The sequence below is a fragment of the Fukomys damarensis genome, unplaced genomic scaffold (assembly GCF_012274545.1).
Source record: "Fukomys damarensis isolate Sample0158 unplaced genomic scaffold, DMR_v1.0_HiC HiC_scaffold_27, whole genome shotgun sequence".
Taxonomy (NCBI): Eukaryota; Metazoa; Chordata; class Mammalia; order Rodentia; family Bathyergidae; genus Fukomys; species Fukomys damarensis.
Genome location: NW_022900939.1, coordinates 42,147,957 through 42,166,414, shown reverse-complemented (window position 1 = coordinate 42,166,414; position 18,458 = coordinate 42,147,957). Strand labels below are relative to the sequence as shown.

The 18,458-nt window shown below is 43.8% G+C and overlaps 1 protein-coding gene across 2 annotated transcripts in view; it reads left to right on the top strand.

The window, feature by feature from the left end:
• Positions 1-18,458, top strand: part of Adgrb3 (adhesion G protein-coupled receptor B3) — a 665,862-nt gene that overhangs the window by 314,946 nt on the left and 332,458 nt on the right. For both annotated transcript variants that reach the window (XM_010617866.3, XM_010617865.3), the window contains exon 9: positions 4,531-4,725. In XM_010617866.3, coding sequence (XP_010616168.1) covers positions 4,531-4,725 — 195 coding nt within the window. The remainder of the gene's footprint in view (positions 1-4,530; positions 4,726-18,458) is intronic.

The following is an 18,458-nucleotide window of genomic DNA, read 5'->3' as shown; positions in this document are numbered from 1 at the left end:
CTTGGGATTTCTGAAGCAACAGTGGAACAATGGGGTAGGCCAAGCTGACCTTTGTAGATCGCACTGATTGTGCATGAGTACAGCAAACGTGTTTCCAAATACTGAATTATAGCAGAGCTCAAAAAGAAGAGAAGTCCTTAGGTACCACAAATTAAAGGGGGAAATAAAAAAAGAAAACCAAGGCCAAAGCTCACAGGAAAAGCCATGGGAGTTTCGGATCACCCATCAGGGTGCAATTCAAAGTCTCTCAGGGTCACTGAGGGTCCTGTCCTGCACACAAGGCCGGCCCATAACAAATCATTTGCAGTGAGCTTCCTCGTGCTGCTGCTCTGGTTTCATGGATCAAAGAAGCACTACACACTCTCAGGCCTAAGATATGTGTGAAAAGCTTCTAATTTATACATGGATTGCAAGGAAAAAGCGGGAAGAAGTCACTTTTCAGAAACTGAAAGTTCTCATCTGAACCATGAGTTGATGGAACTAACATGGAAATCAGCATAAATTGAAACAGGGCCATTGAACTGTCCAGGGCTTGACTCCCAGAGAACAGCACCGCAAACCCCTCTAACAGCCGTACCACAAACTAAGGGTTCACACCTCCCAGAGGGTAAGTACGTTACACGGCATGTGTTTATGACAAATATCACTAGACAAAACACCATAAGGGAGAAGCAAGATGTGCAAGAATTTGAAGAATTAGCAATGCAAAAGGAAAAGATTATAGAAAACATGAAAAATATATTTGTGAAAAATCAGAAATAAAGGGAAGAACAGAAAGTACAGTTAAGTAATGGGAAGGTATGAAAAAGATTAACTAGAACTTGGATAAATGGAAAGTACCCCTGAAATTAATGGATAGAGTAAGTAAGTGAATAAATAGCAAGAAGTCTGTAACAGTCCAGAAGTCAAGTACTTGATGCAAGATCAAGTCAATGTCCACAGGGGAAAGGAAGACATGAGAAATGCTACATCACTCGGATGTGGGGCAATTGGACACTGACCCAAAGCCATAAGGAGGAAACAGTCACCGAATGTGCATTTCTAACTCCTGTGTTTGTATTAATCATAACAACTCTGAGAGTTTCTCCTTCTTAGTGACAAATCAAATGCTCTTAGGAAAGAGGTCAAGAATATGACCAGCGCTCCTCTGTAGAAAGTCACAGAACCGCAATTTAAGTTCAGGTTTTATAACTCTAGATACTTCTTTAAATTTAACGTATAATAGGAAGACTTTTAGAAGGAATGCTTAAGTAGCTAATTGGAAAGTTTGATTTGTAACTTTAAAAAGTACATGTTTTGAGCTACATTTAATAACTATGATTTTGAAGACAACCAGTATGAGAAGTCAGTAGATGAAAGGAAGTAGCAATGAGAGAAACTGATGTTTAAATAGTACATAGAATATCAGATACATTTTAAAGAGACACAAGCAGAAAAGGGGTTGGATGGGATTAAAAACAATCATATAAATAACCACAAAGTGAAAATATGGAGACAAAGGAAGAGAGATAAGAACCCAAGTAAAGGACTGGTTGAAATAGAGAAAAGGGAGCACGATCAAACCTATTTGTACTCAACGTCTCCATAATCCAGAAAAGAAAGCGAAACATCCAACAAATACAGTTGAATTTACCATTGTAGAATAGAAGCGCAGGCAAGAGGTAAGGAGAATACGCTTGCACTTTGGAAGGAAGACATGGAAACTGTTTCAACTAACTATATTCCTGACAAATGAATCTCATCCAGGCATTCTTTATCCCCTGGATAAATCCCATGTGTACTCTGTCCTAGCGTGGAGAAATGTTACAGGTCTTCCTTCATCCTAACAGAGCCAGTAAGAGTGCTCATTAGCCCAGGGGGAAGAGTTGGCGTTGGGTCTGCGCACCTGCATGCTGGCGGCTGGAGTGAGAAGGACACATCTCGCTTTCGTCTGCTGCACAGATGTCGGCCGGCAGTGGCCTCGAGTTCTTTCTTACTCGGGTGGACCTGCTGACGACCCGGGGGAGAAAGCCTGACCATCCTCTCTCTCCCACTAGGCGAGCCAGCCAGTGCCTTCTGTGAGTGTTTTTATTGCACACAGAGAACATGTCCGAATGAAGTCAGCATTGTGATGTGTTTAGTTTGGGGGAAGCTCAGAGAAGGTCTGTACAGGTTGGCCCCTCACAGTCACCAGGATCTGATTTCGGAATACCGGACACAGGCTCGCCTGATGCCGCCGGACTCTGTGTACCATGGCGGCAATTTCTGCACTCTGTTCCCAGTGGGGAACATTGTTAAGTTCTCTGTACACAGTGACAAACGCAAGCTGAGGGATGGATGTGTGACATTTCTTAGGTTTGACCCTATTGACTTCATTTCCCTTCTGAGGGTTCTCTTACCACCCCACCATCGAGCCATGCTCTTTGCAGCTGGAAGCTGTCTTTGTCTCTTTTAAGTGGGGTGGATTGTCCACTGTGTGCTGTTGACACCAGCGTTGGCTCCAGGCTCTGTCCAAGACGGAGGGAGTACACTTCCAAGTGCACCTGACTTACCCTGTGGCCTAAGGATGTGAGCGAGGAGGGAGTTGACTGGTGCTTTCATTCGTGCAATTCATTAACTGTGTGCTTACATCCTGCCAATGCTTGCAATAGACAGGGAAATCAGTGGGCCCAGTATGCCAGGCCAAGTGAGCCCGAGGAGGTGGGTGAGGTGGTTGATCATAGCAAAGATAGCACTTTAGGTGGGGGTCAGAGCAAGAGCCAGAGGGCAGAGAGCGCTACAGGAGTCCCACTCCAGGCAGAAGGAACAGCAAATGCACGGCCCTGGGACAGGCACGGACTTTGTCACTGAGGAAAATCAGAAGGACCAAGGTGGCCGGAGTCCAGTGAATGAGAGGTGGGAGGCGTTAGATGCCTTCAGACCATGGTGAGACAAAAAGGGCTCCTGTATGTTGTACTTCTGCTAATCATCTCGAGCTTGTGAGGGTCCGTTTGAACTAAGAACATTATTTTTAAAATGCTTTACCCCATATCTTAGTGGACACAGAATTCACTGAGTCGGCAGTGCATCAGTTACAGAAAGTACACGCTGGAAAGCTGACACAGGAACAGAGGCACCCCTGGCTCCAGAAATCATTCCCTCTGTCACACCACAGAGGTGTAGTTTGGGTAAAGCTGAGTTTGCTCTGATGGATTCTACTGTGCTGCATGACAATGCTGCAGAGCTGGCAGGAAACATCCTCAAGGAGCAGAAAGACGACTGGGAAAAAAGGATACAAAATGGAAGGGTTACCTGCTGTGCTGGAAGTGAGGGGCGTGCAGGCTAAGAGAGGACCATGAAGCATTTACTCGCTTTGGTTAGAAGAACAAGGCTGTAACCTGCAGAGGGTGGAAGGGAAGAGGGTGAGCACAAAAACATGAGCTTATGGAGCGCACGGCCCAAGGAAAGTTGGCTAATATTTGTCACTTTAAGGAGCATAGCCAGAGGCCAGGCCGGGGTCCTTGTCATGGCGCACTGTGGCTCCACTGTGGGCGTCCGTCCCCCTGCCTTCTGCCCCGAAAGCCAGTGTCCTTCCCTGGGTCCGTGCAGTGCCTCTGTGGTGACTCAGTCAGTGTCACTTCAAGGCAGTTGACACTGAGACCCGAGGGACAGGAAAGGGCCAGGCCCCCAAAGCCACACGTGTCACACGGCCACTGCCTGTGCTTCGTATCTAAACTGAGGGAGACGGAAATGAAGGAGAAACCAGGAAAAATGGACACTGAATGTATGTTATGTGTTTTACCATCACAAATGGAAAAAAGTATGTCTCTAAAACGTTAATTTTACTGGAATACAACAGTGAAGATAAATTTTAAAATACATGAAGTGCAGTGATAACACTTTTTAAAACGTCACTTTTAGACGATTCTTGTGTTTTTGTTGTTGTTGTTGTTGTTGTTGTTTGGTACCAAGGGTTGAACTCGGGTCCCTGCACTTGCACGGCAGGTGGTGGAGCCACTGAGCTAAATCCCCAGCCATCTTGTGTTTTTTTTAGTGAAGATAAACGGCTATACTTTAAAGGATTTTTTAGCTTTTCTTAATGAACAATTGGCAATCACAGCTGTTACACTTTAACCTTTCCATCTCAAGTTTTTTTAATGTGTTTGCTCTTGATTATTCCGTGCTTTTATACTAATTTCATTGTAAACCTCCAGTCTCTGGCTCTACTTCTTCAGTCCCCTATGTTTACCACATGCAAAAATATCTTTTAATTTTCACCCAATTAAAAGCCTAAATTTCTACGCACTTTTCCTCCATGCATTTAATGGTGTATTCCAACTGGAAACAGCAAGTCCGAAGACAGAGTTATACATTCGTTTGTCTTAGTGTGTTGGTTGTTTATCCCTCAGAATGTGGGATACATTCCATTGAAGGGTTAGAATCCTGCCCGTTATTCATTGCAAGCTGTTTTAAAGCTCAGTGGGAAATTTCAAATGCAGTTGTTTGACGAAGATACACGGAGAAATAGTCGTGAAGATTCTGATGTTTGTGCTGTTCTTTTGACTTTTCCAGATTAAAGAACACCTTGCTAAGGGTCAGCGAATGCTGGCAGGGGATGGAATGTCCCAGGTAACGAAGACGCTGCTGGATTTAACTCAGAGGAAAAATTTCTATGCCGGCGATCTTCTGATGTCTGTGGAAATCCTCAGAAATGTGACAGATACGTTTAAAAGGGCAAGTTACATCCCTGCATCCGACGGCGTGCAGGTAAGTTTTTGTCCCGAAGCCAGTGCGGTCACCTTGGAGGCACGGGCGGTGGGAAAAGAGCTGGTGCTTGCAGGCTCTGGGAGTGACCTGCTTATCCTCGATCATTTTGCACCTCCGTGTTCCCAACCGTAAAATGCAGGTATCACACCTGGAGGAGATACTGAAAGAGGATGTGCGCGTGAAGCGCTTTGAGCCTTCAAATAAAAGGCATTATAGAAAATTCAGGGTGGTATCGGATATTTTATTCCCACATTTAATATCACCATCTTGCCAGAGGAGACTATTAAAAATCCGTTAAGCATAATGAAAGCACATTAACTATAACATGCGAAGAAGACATCGTTTAGGGTTTGTTTGGGGATCTGCTAGTAGAAGGGAGAAAACCATATTTAATTTTGTGGAACCATTGCCTGGAAATATAAGGCAAATGCAGAATTATTCTAGATAGGAAAATAAACGTTTCTCCTGGTCGTGGAAGACGTCCAGAGCATCGTCATTTATTTCCATAAATATAACCTAAGTCGTCATCCAGGGTTGATGTTGCCTTTACGGCTAAAACAGCCTTGTTGAATAGCGAACAAAGCGTATTTAATGCAACCCCAATTTGCTTTTCAGATGAACTCCTTTTGTGCTTTAGTCTAAAACGTATTTCTGCCAAGGATGCTAGGTTGATCTCTCCATTTCCAGCATATTATTTTTTTCCTGTATCCCTGTATGAAGTTTGTTAAAACACAGGTTTGGCACGAGTCTGGTTCAGGTAGTTTTCTTTTGGCCCACTCTTCATTTTGCAATTTTGTTTGCATTCCACTTGGGAAATGCGGAAGTGTATTAGTTTGGTTTTATTTTGTTTTGGTTTTGATTTCATTTAACTAAGGGGAGAGAAAAACAAGGCATTTTGGAATCATGGAATTATTTATAAATAATATGGATGCCCTAATTTGGAAAGAGTCACATATATTGCTACCTGTGTGCCTTCTGTGTACCTCACCAGTGGTCACTGCTTAAGCTGTGATTATAAAAAGATATTGGAGGGAAAGGGGGAAAAGAAATTAAGTTGTTTTATGTACTTGAACGGGTCCCTCACACGGAATATAAACAGTATGTACTACAAATGTGTGCTACTAAATATAAAATCATTGTAAATTTTGTTTAAAATGCCTCCGAGGGGTGCTGCGTGAATGATTTATGGTATTTGACAATTTCAAGGATAGTATATTTCGTCCAAAGAATGAAACAGGTTTAAAATTTGAAAAAAGTGGATGAAATAAGCCATGTGTGGCTTTCACTTGAGATATTTCTGTCATCACTGACATTTAAAAATAACATTGAAGGGCCGGGGATTTAGCTCAGTGGTTCTGCCACCTGCCTCGCAAGCACAAGGTCCCGAGTTCAATCCCCAGTACCAAATAAATAAATAAATAAAAAATAAATTTAAAAATAACATTGACGACCTTGATACAGATGCAAGTTGAAATTTAAAAATAAAACACTGTTCACAGGTGAAATATGACAGAATCCTACATCAAAAAACATCCAGTTCTTAAGAGTATAAGAATTTAAGATTTTCCACGCTAAATAAGAAATTGAGATTGCCGAGTTACACGGGAAACATATTTTGATGATTGAGCTACTCACAAAGCTACTTTGATTTAGCAAACAATAAATTCAAACAGTGGCTTAGTCATAGACATAGCAGGCCTGACTGAGTATATTTGGTGATGATTTTGTTGTGATTTTTTAGCAGCGTCAGAAATAGGTTCCTCCATACCCAGATTGCTCTGGCTTCAGGCCTCCACATGCACACATCCCAAGCATGCTGGGTCCATGTTGTACTAGAGAGCTGCATCTGCCTCGAGGGTATCATTTCTCCCACCTGGGTGCCCTTCTCCTCTAGAATTCATTCTTGTTTCTCCTCTGCCCATCAGATTCCTAGATCAGCTCTACTGAGTGATTCTGGAAGTCAGACCACCATGCCACCATTCCATCTATTAGTACTTTCTTTCTCAAGAATCCCAAAGAGCATTGTGCCCCTTTTATTCTACTTTCCACTGTTTTATACAAAGACTTTGCCTTCTTTCTTGTCTTTTTGCCTGGTCATAAACTCCCTCAGGACCACATTCAGCATTGCCTGTAATACACAGACTCCAGTTGGCCATCTTCGATGGCTTTGGGCGTTCTGATTGGCTGGCACTTTAGGCTTCATAGGGTGTAAACGGAACTCACCTTGATTCCCAGATTTTCTGGCATGTCTTGCTTTTCTTTGTAGTATTAGTTGCTCTTCACCTACCCTCATAGTGTCCTATTTCCTGTGGCCTCTTCGCTTTGTTCTCTCTCATGTGTTAACCCACTTTGCTCTCCGTGCTGCGTGCCACAGCTCAGGACAATGTCATGGGACAGCTCTGACTGTCCCTCCTCACTAAGAAACTTTCAGTGGAGCTGCAGGAACTCCTATGTGATGAGTCCACGCGGTTATGTTGGTGGCTAGTCCACTGTGCAGTATGTAGATCACCTACACTTGGGTCACTTAACTCCTTCCTGTTTCCCAAAAACACCCCATCTTCTTGGGTCTGAGTCGCTGCTACCCCTGCCTGTGTTTTCCAGCTGGCTTACTCAGTCTCAGCCTCCCAAAGGCATCTCTTGGGGACTTCCGGTCTCTGAGTTCCAACACGGCTTTCACCCTAGCATCTCAGTATATCTTTTATTGTTAGCATTCCCTGGAAAATATTTGAAAAAAATGAAATTTTCTGGTCCATTTTTGGACTGAGCTGAGATCAAGTCCACATCCCAGATAAGACTTGGCACAGACTCTTGTCTAGAGAAGCAAATAGTTGTTGAATTAATGACAAAACTAATAATCAAATTGAGTTGTTTAAATCCAGTGTTTCCACATTGGAAAATAATAAACCAAAACTTAAAGGCTAAGTATAAAAATAATAATTTATAACTGTATAAAACTTTAAATGGTGTAAAAATTTAAAACTGAATAAACTAATTCTTTTATATGTAGTTATGTGGCAGGACATTTCATTAAAATGGCTAGTAATAGGGCCGGGGATTTAGCTCAGCGGTTTGGTGGCCTGCCTTACAAGCGCAAGGACCCAGGTTCAATCCCCGCCCGGTACCAAAAGAATAAATAAATAAATAAAATGGCTAGTAATGCTGGATTCATTAAAGCTCTCTTTGATGTGTAGATGAAAGAGAACATAAAGAAAAAACATCATGTTATTGGCAAAAAAGAGAGAAGAAAGCAGATTTGAGGATCAGTAGAACAGAACAGAAGATGCAGAATCAATTCCAAAGTACTAAGCTACCTTATCTTTGACAAAGGGGTCAAACACCCTCACTGGAGGAAAGATAGCTTCTTTCATAAATGGTGCTAGCAAAACTGGATTTTTACATATCAAAGATTGAACATAGACCCATATCTCATACCATGCACTAAACTAAAATTGAAATGGATCAAAGATCTAAATATTCAAACAAACAATCTCCTAGAATAGGTAAAACTCTTGAAGACATTGGTGTAGCTAAAGACTTTATAAACAAAACCCAGATTGCACAGGAAGCATCAAAAATACAAAACAAAACAAAACAAAAAAACAGAGAGAAATCTCATCAAATTAAAAAACTTCCCTGCAATGGAAACTGTAAACAGAGTAAAGAGACAACCCACAAAGTGGGAAAAAATCTTTTTTTGCCAGCTACTCCTGAGACAGCGAAATAGTACCTATACAAAGAAGTAAAAATATTCGACCCCCCAATTTAAAGAACAGTCCAAAAGTGGCCGTTTGAAATGAATAGATACTTTGCAGATGAAGAAGTACAAAGAACAAATAAATACATGAAAAAATGTTCACCATCACTTGTTATTCAAGAAATGCAAATTAAAACAACACTGAGATCCCATCTTAAAGTATATACAGTATCAATATTTCTTTCTTCTGTATTAGCTAATAGCAAATCTATTTTTGGTAAGGTTTTCTCCTTTTACTTTAAAAAGAAAAAGTTTACTTTGACAGATGTGGCTTGATCACTCCGTAAATGTTTTCAGCTTAAAGAATCACTGACAATGCAGTTAAATCTTCCCCAGACTGTTCACTTTCCTGAGAAACAACATTAATAATAATGTGAGAAACTTGAATTTTAAATTATTGGAATACATGTCCTCTGCTATTATTTATGACAAATGATTTGCTGCCATTGACAACTAAGATCTCAACGAGCAAATACCATAACCCTTACATATTTTGATCTTTTTTGTTCTTACCAAATGACTAGGAGAAGGACTTTAGAAACTGTAAAGCATCAGTAATCACAGCTAAAATTATAATTGCTATTAAGTTCTTAGAAAATGGGTGGCTGGATCCCTTTATCATTTTGATAAATTGTGTCGAATTTTATTAAACTCAGCACAGCTCTTTCAGTGAGCGTCCTGGGCTCACTAGGTGGCTTTGTGCTGCTCATTTCTCTTTCTGGCTGTACCCACGCAACTCCTCGGCAGCTGCTGGGTATTGAGATTCTGTGCACCATCAAAGCCTATGTGTGATACCTCTTGTTTATTTTTAATGACAAAAATTGAACTAGAACAATAAAGAGAGAAATAACAAAGAGAATAATTTCTGAGATTTTGGATATGGCTGACGAGCCACGCACCCGCTGTCCAAGAGCAGAATTTCACACAGTACAGCCAGCTGCACGGAGCTCCTCTTAGGGTCTGGCTCAGTGTCTGACCTCGTGTACGACTGTGAGCCGGTATTTTAACCAGGCTCACACAGTGCCGGCTCCGCTGTACACCATGACTTCATACTCACCATCAAGATACAAAAACTGCTGGAGAGAAGTGGTGTTGACCTGCCTTTCATTCTGAAGACCCATTCTAATGTGTAAGGTGTTAGAATTGAAGACAAATTGTGCTTGTCTGTCTCGGGATGACAGGGCACTGTCATCCTTTGTTTTGTTTTGTTTTCCTTTGTAACAGGTAGGCCATAAAATCTCTTTCCTTCAGGGATATTCTTTTCCAAGTCTTTGGGCATTGTCATACCTTCCGGAACACGGATTAGTTCTCTATGTGTCATATCTTTCCTCTTCCAAATTGACAATAGTTCTTTCATGATCTGGATAAAAGGTAGTGTCCTCCCATGCAACCTTTTAATGGTTATTTCTAGGTCTTCCCTGAACAGTGAACTATAAACTTATGAGACATGATTATGTCTCCATATGTTTTATCTTGGCACGTGAAGCACAGTGGACAGATACTCATTGAAGTAGTGATTGAGTGAATAAAGATAATAAAGTTACCCTTGAGGAATTCACATGGTCACAAGACAGTGCCTTGAACGTATAATTCAGAGACAGAAGGAGAAAGAAAAACTTACCCATTTGCTTTCGTTTAAAACCACTGAAAAGTTCATCTGAAGCATCCTGTCCAGAGGGCTGCGGTGACACCACCTACATCAGGAGCCACAGAACTTAACAAAGTTGAGTGGACCCATGAGAGTTGAATTCCATCTGTCTTGATATCTTCACATTACTTCATCTTCTCTGCTCTTCGTCTCTATAAAAGAAAGAAACCGATAATAGTACTGTTGTATCATAGTAGTTATATTCTATAAAACTATAATAGACACTGAATGAATAATCGTTTGCTGCTCCAAGGAGAAATGCAGGATTAGATTTCTCTGAGAAACCCAGTCATGCATTTTCACTACCTGATCAGAATGACCTCGTCTAACGTGTGCTCCTGTTAAAAGATAGCTAACCTAATGCTCGTCATCAATACTCTAAGATTTAATTGACAACTCACACCAGTCCCAGTACCTCATACCCAGCAAAGCCTGTGTGACCCTGCGAAGGGCACCTGGGGACAGGCTGAGGGCTGAAACAAGAAGAACAGCGTCCCCACGGGGGCTCCCAGCCCCATGCCTGAGGGCTGAGACGCCAGTCCCTCCGCTCTGCCCTTGCCACTGTCAGTTGTGAGTTCTGATTTGAAGCGCTCAAATGACTTTTAGCAGCTGGTGAATTCGAAGATACAGAATCTGTAAATAATGAAGATGGGCTCCATTTTTCAGGGTGGTTCTGAGGCTCATAAATAATACGTGACGATCTATCTATGTCAGCGCCCTCACGTGGAGTAGGTATGCAATAAGGCCCTTATTGCTAGTACCATAAAATTTGACATAAACATTGGCTTTATTCTGAAGCTACTTAAAATATCACCGGAGCAAATATCTTTCGTGAATGAAGCAAGATCAGAGTAATGAGGAAGAGAGATGTAAATACAATGCGCCCCTCTTCTGGGAATTCTCACACTATAAAGTTCTGAATTGCTGCAGAAGGTAAAGAGTCCATGGGCCTTGAGGGGGACTTTCAAGAAGCCAGACAGATACTGAAACAATCAGTAGTTCAAGTGGACAGTGAAAAGCCCGGAAGTCGTAGGAGCGTGGCGCATTCCCAGACCTGGGAGGGTGAGAAAGTGAGGATGCGCTCGAAGGGCAGATGGTGAAGGCGGGAGGGGTACAGCCAACGAGCGGGCTTCAGACTCCAGACCCTGTCAGCAGAGTTCCTAATTACACAAGTGAGTCGCGTGGATTAGTCGGAGGAGGAGGAGTCGTGGGAGAGGGGATAAGCCTGCGGAGATCCTTGGCGTGATGGTGACAAGACGAGAGAGAAAGAAGCATGTCCTGGGGACCGTGTGTCAGAAAACAGGAAAGGGGTTTGTTGGCGAGATGACAAGCAAGCCCTTGAGATAGTTTCTACTTGGGGAATGGAAGAAAGGAAATAGAGAACACAACACAGAGACCCACAGGAACTGTTTGCCGTCACCCCTCAAATTCCTTGGAATGCGAGGACCGAGCTCCTCTCAGGATCTGTCTGTTCCTCCAGAACTCTTTCATTGGTCTCACCGAGTGACTTCTGAATATATTTTACTATAATCTACTGTAAGACACAGAAATCACACCAATATAAAATTGAAAGCCACCGTTTTACAAAATAATATTTACCGTACTTGCCATACATTCTAGGGTTTTCTATTTCATTACGAAAAACTGACCATGACCCTTCCTCACATCAGTCAATACTCAATGTCAGAAAACCATGTATTTATTTGGCACATTCCTCAGGTTTGGGAAATTCTTTCTGTGTGGTTTAGATGAAAAGGGAAGCTCAAATGTTAGTTTTCACCTCAAGTGCAGACTGTAGTCTAAATAAATATTATAGTTAGGGGACTGAGGAGTTGAGGTGAATACAGAGGTGGTGATTGCAGTGAAGTCTGGCATCTTCTGTCATAAAACACCTAACAGGCCAGTGTATGGGCTGCACTGTGGTCATCCTCCTCTGACCATCAATGCTGGGGTCCCCCTTGGAGACCCTGCAGTGTCATTTCTCCTGTAGCTTCAGTACTAGACTATATATCATACAAGGCTTCAACATGTTCTTAACTTAGTAAGGTGTGGTAAAGGCTCTTCCAGCTGGTATTTTAATGCAGCTACAGCACTCAAGACCTGAAGCTGTGAGATCCTGTGCTCACAGAAACTTATGCAACCCTAGTGGTCAACAGTTTTCTCAACGCTTTATAAGGGAGATGGGAGGCAGGAGAGTACCATGATTAAGAATGCTTGCTCCTGTGAACTTCAGGACATAGAGCTGTGACCCTAGACAAGTTACCTCTGTGTTTTCAGTCTTCTCTTCTGTATCTGAGACAATGGTACCCAACTGGTGGAGTTGGTGTGGAGGTAAAGTTAGTTTGCACGGCACTTTGCTCAGAGCAGTGATAAGAAACGCAGCTCTCTTACTGTCCAGCAAGATGACCTCCAGGTGCAGCATAAACCCAAAGTCTCTGGACTGCAGCTGGCTGGTGTCCGTGCAGATGGGCATGTGGACCCCTCCTGCCAATGTGAAGAAGTCTAAACATGGCTTTTGCCTCACTTCTTAATGGAAAAGAAGAGCAGGAAATGTGTCAGGGCAGAGTGGGAACAAAGAAGCATTTGATCTCACAGCCCCTCCAAATCATCAGTGGCTGCTGTGTCCAGGGCTGGACGGCCGGTGAAGATCCCTATTCTCTGTGGTGGGCAGTCTTGCATAGCCAACATCTCTTTCTAAATAGTATTTCAACTCTGCCTTTGAAGAGCTGTATGATAGGCGCCGTCTCCCAGGACAGGCCTCCTGTGGCTCCTGCCCCTGGGACCAGCCATGCTGAGCACCTGAGTCTCTCATGTGGGACCTCAGGTGCACCAGCAAGGTGTCCCCAGACTTGAAAGACCAGCCTGTACCCCCTGCCTGGGGGTTATGGTACTTTTATAACCCTGGCTGCTCTACCAGGCTGACTCTGACTATAATCCTGTAGTATATCTAACCATATTTGTGTAACTACTTTACTGCTATTAGCTTTTTGACAAGCACTAGGAAACAGGACCAAGCTCTTGCCCCAGAGAAGTCTGGATGGTTTCTTCTTTCACTTAGCTCCTGCCCTTCCAGCGCATCCTGAAGCCTGACTAAGCCTGCTGCCTCTTACAGAGTTCTTGCTCCTAAACTTGCTGTGGACACACCAGGATCCTCGATCGTCCACAGGTCACTGTCCTGCATCATGGCAGAGTGAGATGAGGGTGAGAGACAGCCCAGGGTTCCTGGAGCAGCTTACACACTATTCGGAATTATTCAGAGCTTCTGTGAAGTTGCATCTAGAGAAGAAGGGCGTCGTTGTCAACTGTGATTTCCCCTCCACTAGTACATATTAAGAGCGTCATCCCGACAGTCCTCTTTCACAGGTGTGCAGGGGAGCACACTGCAGTGGTCAAGCTGGGGCAGCCTGGCCTGCAGTAGGGGGCCTCTGACCACGTGTCCTTCTGACCTTGCTCACCTGGGTATTGGGCTGAGCCCCTGCCTGGCATCTCCTAGTTTTCCACTTTCTTGATTCTTATATCCTTTGTATATCTTCACCCCGAATCCTCTTGGAGAATCCTGGCTGATAACCTCTTGCCTTTCTGAACTCTTGACAGCTTCAAATTGCCAGGGCCCCATAGATGCATAGGTTGGTTAGACCTGCTAGGTAAAAGCTTTTAACTCAGAGTATTATGACACTTTGTCCTGATCAATTGGAAATTATTTTGCCTATCCATCCATCTGTTGAAAAAATGCTACATCTTTGAGGGACTGTTTAGTTTTTTTAAAAAAGAAATACATTAGAAAAACACAAAGTAATTTATACAATAATTTTGCTTATACTCAGTTTTGTTTTCCTACACATTCTTGAGAAGAGTCTAAAAAATAGTCCCAGGGAATCCGTACTCCATGTCTTAATAGCAAACATGAATGTGTTCATGGATTCAGGTATTGACATCAGCCAAGTACATCAGATCCCAACAGGCTTTGGGTTTTTACCTTGCTGAAAGGATGGTCTGTGTCTCTCTAAATTAACCCTGCTGGGGCAGCAACTGTTTCCACATTTACTGCTCCTGCTTCTCTTCCTCCCTCCTCATTTCCCTCCTTATTTATCTCCCTTTTGAGGCTGTCTCCATCGTATTGACTGACTTCATTTTATTCAGCTCGATTCCCAGCTACCTTACTTTTCTATCACAAAAAGCTCCCGTTTCTCACAAGAATTCATGATTTGAGAATTGTTTCCTTCTGGCCTTAGCCTTGTAGTGGAATCTGTCTGCGGGCCTCTCGCCTCTGCGTTGTCGTAGCTCCTGTCACTCAGCTGGAGCAAAGTGCAGCTCACTGCCTTTCTTCTCCTGCGTGGGACTGGGCGGGCCACTGTACCACTGGCCTGCAGGACTTGAATGAGGGGTGCAAGATGGACCTTGGTTCTGCCCTCTCCCCGGGCACAGACTGTCGCCAGGCATTCTGTTCCCACACCGGACACCATCCAGAAAGCTACGACCAACCGCCCTGTTCCACTCAGCCTGTCCCGCTCGGTTTTCCCCCCACCAGCAGCCAAAGTTAGGTTTCCATTTATAAGTCAGCTGGTCACCTCACCACTGGGACCAGGGGCTGGCTTCATCCGATCGCTGTCTCTCTCCTGAACATTTTCCCTCCTCTATGCCATCTGGCCCCCATTCCAACTCTATTTGCATTCTTTCTGCTTCTCACAGTTGTCTAGACTGATCTTTGGTCAGGCAATTTGTACTTTCTATCCTCCCTCTTTTCCCGAAGATTCTCTTCCTCAGGTCTTCCTCCCCCTGCCACACACACACCTCCTTCACGAGTCTGTTTGTGCTGTTCAGCAAAATACCAGAAATGAGCAATTTGTAAAGAAAATAAACTTACTGTCTGCTAGTTCTGGATGCTGAGTCCTGGATCTGGAGCCTGCAGGCTCGGCTGGCTGTCTGGTGAGGCTGCTGTCTGCATCTGAGGGCCCCTTGTTAGAGCATCACTGGAGCGGAGGAACGCAGTACCCTCACAGGGCAGGAGGCACCAGGTCAGCCTAGTACTGCCCTGCCTGAGGCATCTGTTGGGAGGACCTCGCTGTCCCTTATAAGGGAGCGGCCCTCATGCCCAACCACCCTGCTGGCAACATCTAACCCTTGGATGGAACATATTCAGAGCATCACAGTTCTTATCTGTGTATATGTTTGGTGCTAGCGATTCCATTCCAGAGCCTCCCCGAGGCTGGGCAAGCAGTCCACCCATGAGCTGCACTCTCAGCCCTGAGATGATCTTGGTAGAAGTGTTCGCTTACTCCCCTCTTCACCCGCTAGAATGAGTTCCATGAACGCAGGGCACTCCTGCCTGCTGTCCACACTTACCGTACTTGGGGCCGCAGAAAAGCCCTTACATCAAACACTTGTGCTCCTTAGGTATGTTTGCATCTTCCCCCACCTTCTCCATTTCTCTCCTGCCGGCCTTCATCGCTGCTCATTTGGGCCTTGAGAAGGCTTTCCCGATAGTGTCCCTCACCTCCTGTCTTCCTCCTTGCCAGAGCTCTTTTCCCTGTGCTACCTGGCTTATATTTGCATGGCTCACTCTCTCCATTCTTCTGCTGAAGGCAGTGGCGCTTAGCAGGAGTGATTGAAAGTCACAGTGAATATTTCAAACAAGGAAGACTTATTACAGTAAAGGACACATTGCCAAGAATTATGAGATAATTAATGTGAGGAGAGAATTTTGAACAAGGGGAATTAAGGACAGTGTGGCTTTTATTGTAATATATGTTTTTTAATTTAGGCCCTCACCCTATGTTTTGTTTACCACTCAGTGATCAAAAGTTAATGGACGTTTCTGTCCAATAAATTCATTACCGTATGTCCTCATCTCCCTAATTCACCAGATCATGCAACTTTTGGCTCCTCCCCAATGTCAAAACGACCATAAACAGTAAACATTTTGAGTTCGTTCAGGATGTCAAGGCAGCCAGGTTGGTGCGACTGAAGACATTCACGAAAGAGGACTTCCAAAATTGCTGTAGGAAGTGGCAAGGGTAATGGCATGAGTGCGTTCAAAGAGGCAGTGAGGATTTCGAGGGGGAGTGATAGCATTGTGTCTGTTACAGTAATACTTTTTAAATTTAAACATTCACCCCATACTTGGATCATACCTCATACACTACCAGGTGCGTTCTGACCTTGCATTCTGCAGGAGACAGGCCAGGAGCAGTGAGCCATAGGGAAGCCTCCTTGCATGGCAAAGAAGTGGGCCTCCTTATGGAAGAAGGGGTCCCTTCCTTGTTGGTTGGTACCACATCTGGTACTAAAGACCAGACCTGAACAGCCACAGCTGCTGCTCTGTTGTTCTGCCCATTCATGAGGCTCTATCGCTTCTCAAAAGTGTGTATCTGTGCAGTCCCTGGAGGAATCGAGGACACTGTGATCAGAGGCATCACTGGCAGAGGACAGCGTTGAACTGGAAAGGAGGCTGCACTTAAGTGGGGGAACCATATTGTTTTTGATTCCATCAGTAATCCCATGCCTCATCTACTACAGGTTTGCAGTCAATCCGGTGTAAGTATTAGAGTCTTTCCACTTTGCTGGCTCTTACACTGGACACACAAGTATGAACAAAAATAGAAATAATGCCAAGTGGATTTCAGAAAAATGTCCTAAACTGGCCATCACATAAATAAATCCCAAGCACAGATTGTGGTATACTTCAAAAGAAGACTACACATCAGGGTGTGATAGGATGAATGCCTGCAGATCCCATTTACATAGGGAGAGTAGTGCTCAGGCAGGGCTGCGAGGCATTTGGATGCATGCAGAAGTTTGGTTGTGGAGAGCATGCGGAAGGGTGGTGTAAAATGGACTGGGAGAGGCAGAAGAGGCTGGATCTCATGGCTTTGCAGCCGTCTGCTGATCTCTAGACTGAGGATCGACACTCTGTCCTATACTCTGACTCTGTGGCTTGTCCCTGCTTCCTTGTTTAGCCTAGAAACCAGTCTCAGGTGACACCTGTATTTCTAGTCCAGACCAATGTAGTTATTTCACAGCTTCAGCCCTGCTTGCAGCTAGGTAAGATGGACAAGAACAAATTTCTGGTGGCTCAGCCGTCTCAAATCAGCAGCCTCATCTACAATTGTGTTTCCAGGAGGAGGAGTTCAGCAGGAGCTCAGTGCCAAGACATGATAGAGCATAGCTACAGAAAATGGTAGATAATTCACAAGAAATCCACCAAGTAGGTGCCAATCAGAAGTAGGGCAGAGAGTTATTTACTGTTATCCATAAGAAAATAAAATGTGGGCTATTTTTTGTTTTGTTTTGTTTTGTTTTTGTCTCCTAGAGCCAAATCTAGGACCTGCGCCTTGAAAGTTGTTTCTATAAATATAACCTAAGTCCTCATCCAGGGTTGATGTTGCCTTTACGGCTAAAACAGCCTTGTCGAATAGCAAACAAAGCGTATTTAATGTAACCCCAATTTGCTTTTCAGATGAACTCCTTTTGTGCTTTAGTCTAAAACGTAGTTCTACCAAGGATGCTAGGTTGATCTCTCCATTTCCAGCATGTTATTTATAGCATACACTTACTTCACTGACTCTCAAACCTCCTGCAAAGAAAAATGCAAAAAGTTACGCCTCTTTGATTTTTGTGTCCCAAAACTACTTGGCACCGTGTGTCTCACTTAGTAGTTGTCTGACAGTCACTACACTGAAAGCCTTTCCTAATATAACACATTCTCAGCAAGGAGAGATTTCTGTGGAATACATTAGAGGCCTGGGAGGTAGTGACGAATGAGCTCTGTGCTCTACGTTCTGCTGAGAGAGGAAGACTTATTAAAAGGGGTAGTAGAAAGTGCCACTTTCACATATCAACATTACAGAAGCATATTTGCCATGATGTGGCTGTAAATACAACTCGTCCCGTCGTAAAAAAGATAACATACAGGGGATAAGATCATAAAGAAAGCTTGCATAGATGAAGTATTCACTGTGCACTAGGAATCGTGTTAAGAATCACACACAAGCTTTGCAGTAGCTCTGCCAACTTGCGACTACTCCCATCTTACAGATTCGGGAAGTAACGCATTGGGTGGCCACCATTTACCAGGACCACACAGTTTATAATTAACGGACAGTGTTTTAATCCAGGTATGCTATATCCAATCTGCAGGTAACTCCGACTCTGCCAAGGACGCGCAGTTTGTCCAGTGATTTGAATCATAAGAAAGAGGACAGATTTAAGAAAAGCAAAACAGAATCCATCTGACGCATTCCGGGGGCTGATATAAGTCACACGATCCATGAATCACCCAAAGAGGGAAACTGTCACCACCCCCTGACTCCTTAAAGTGGTGGCCCTGCTGCT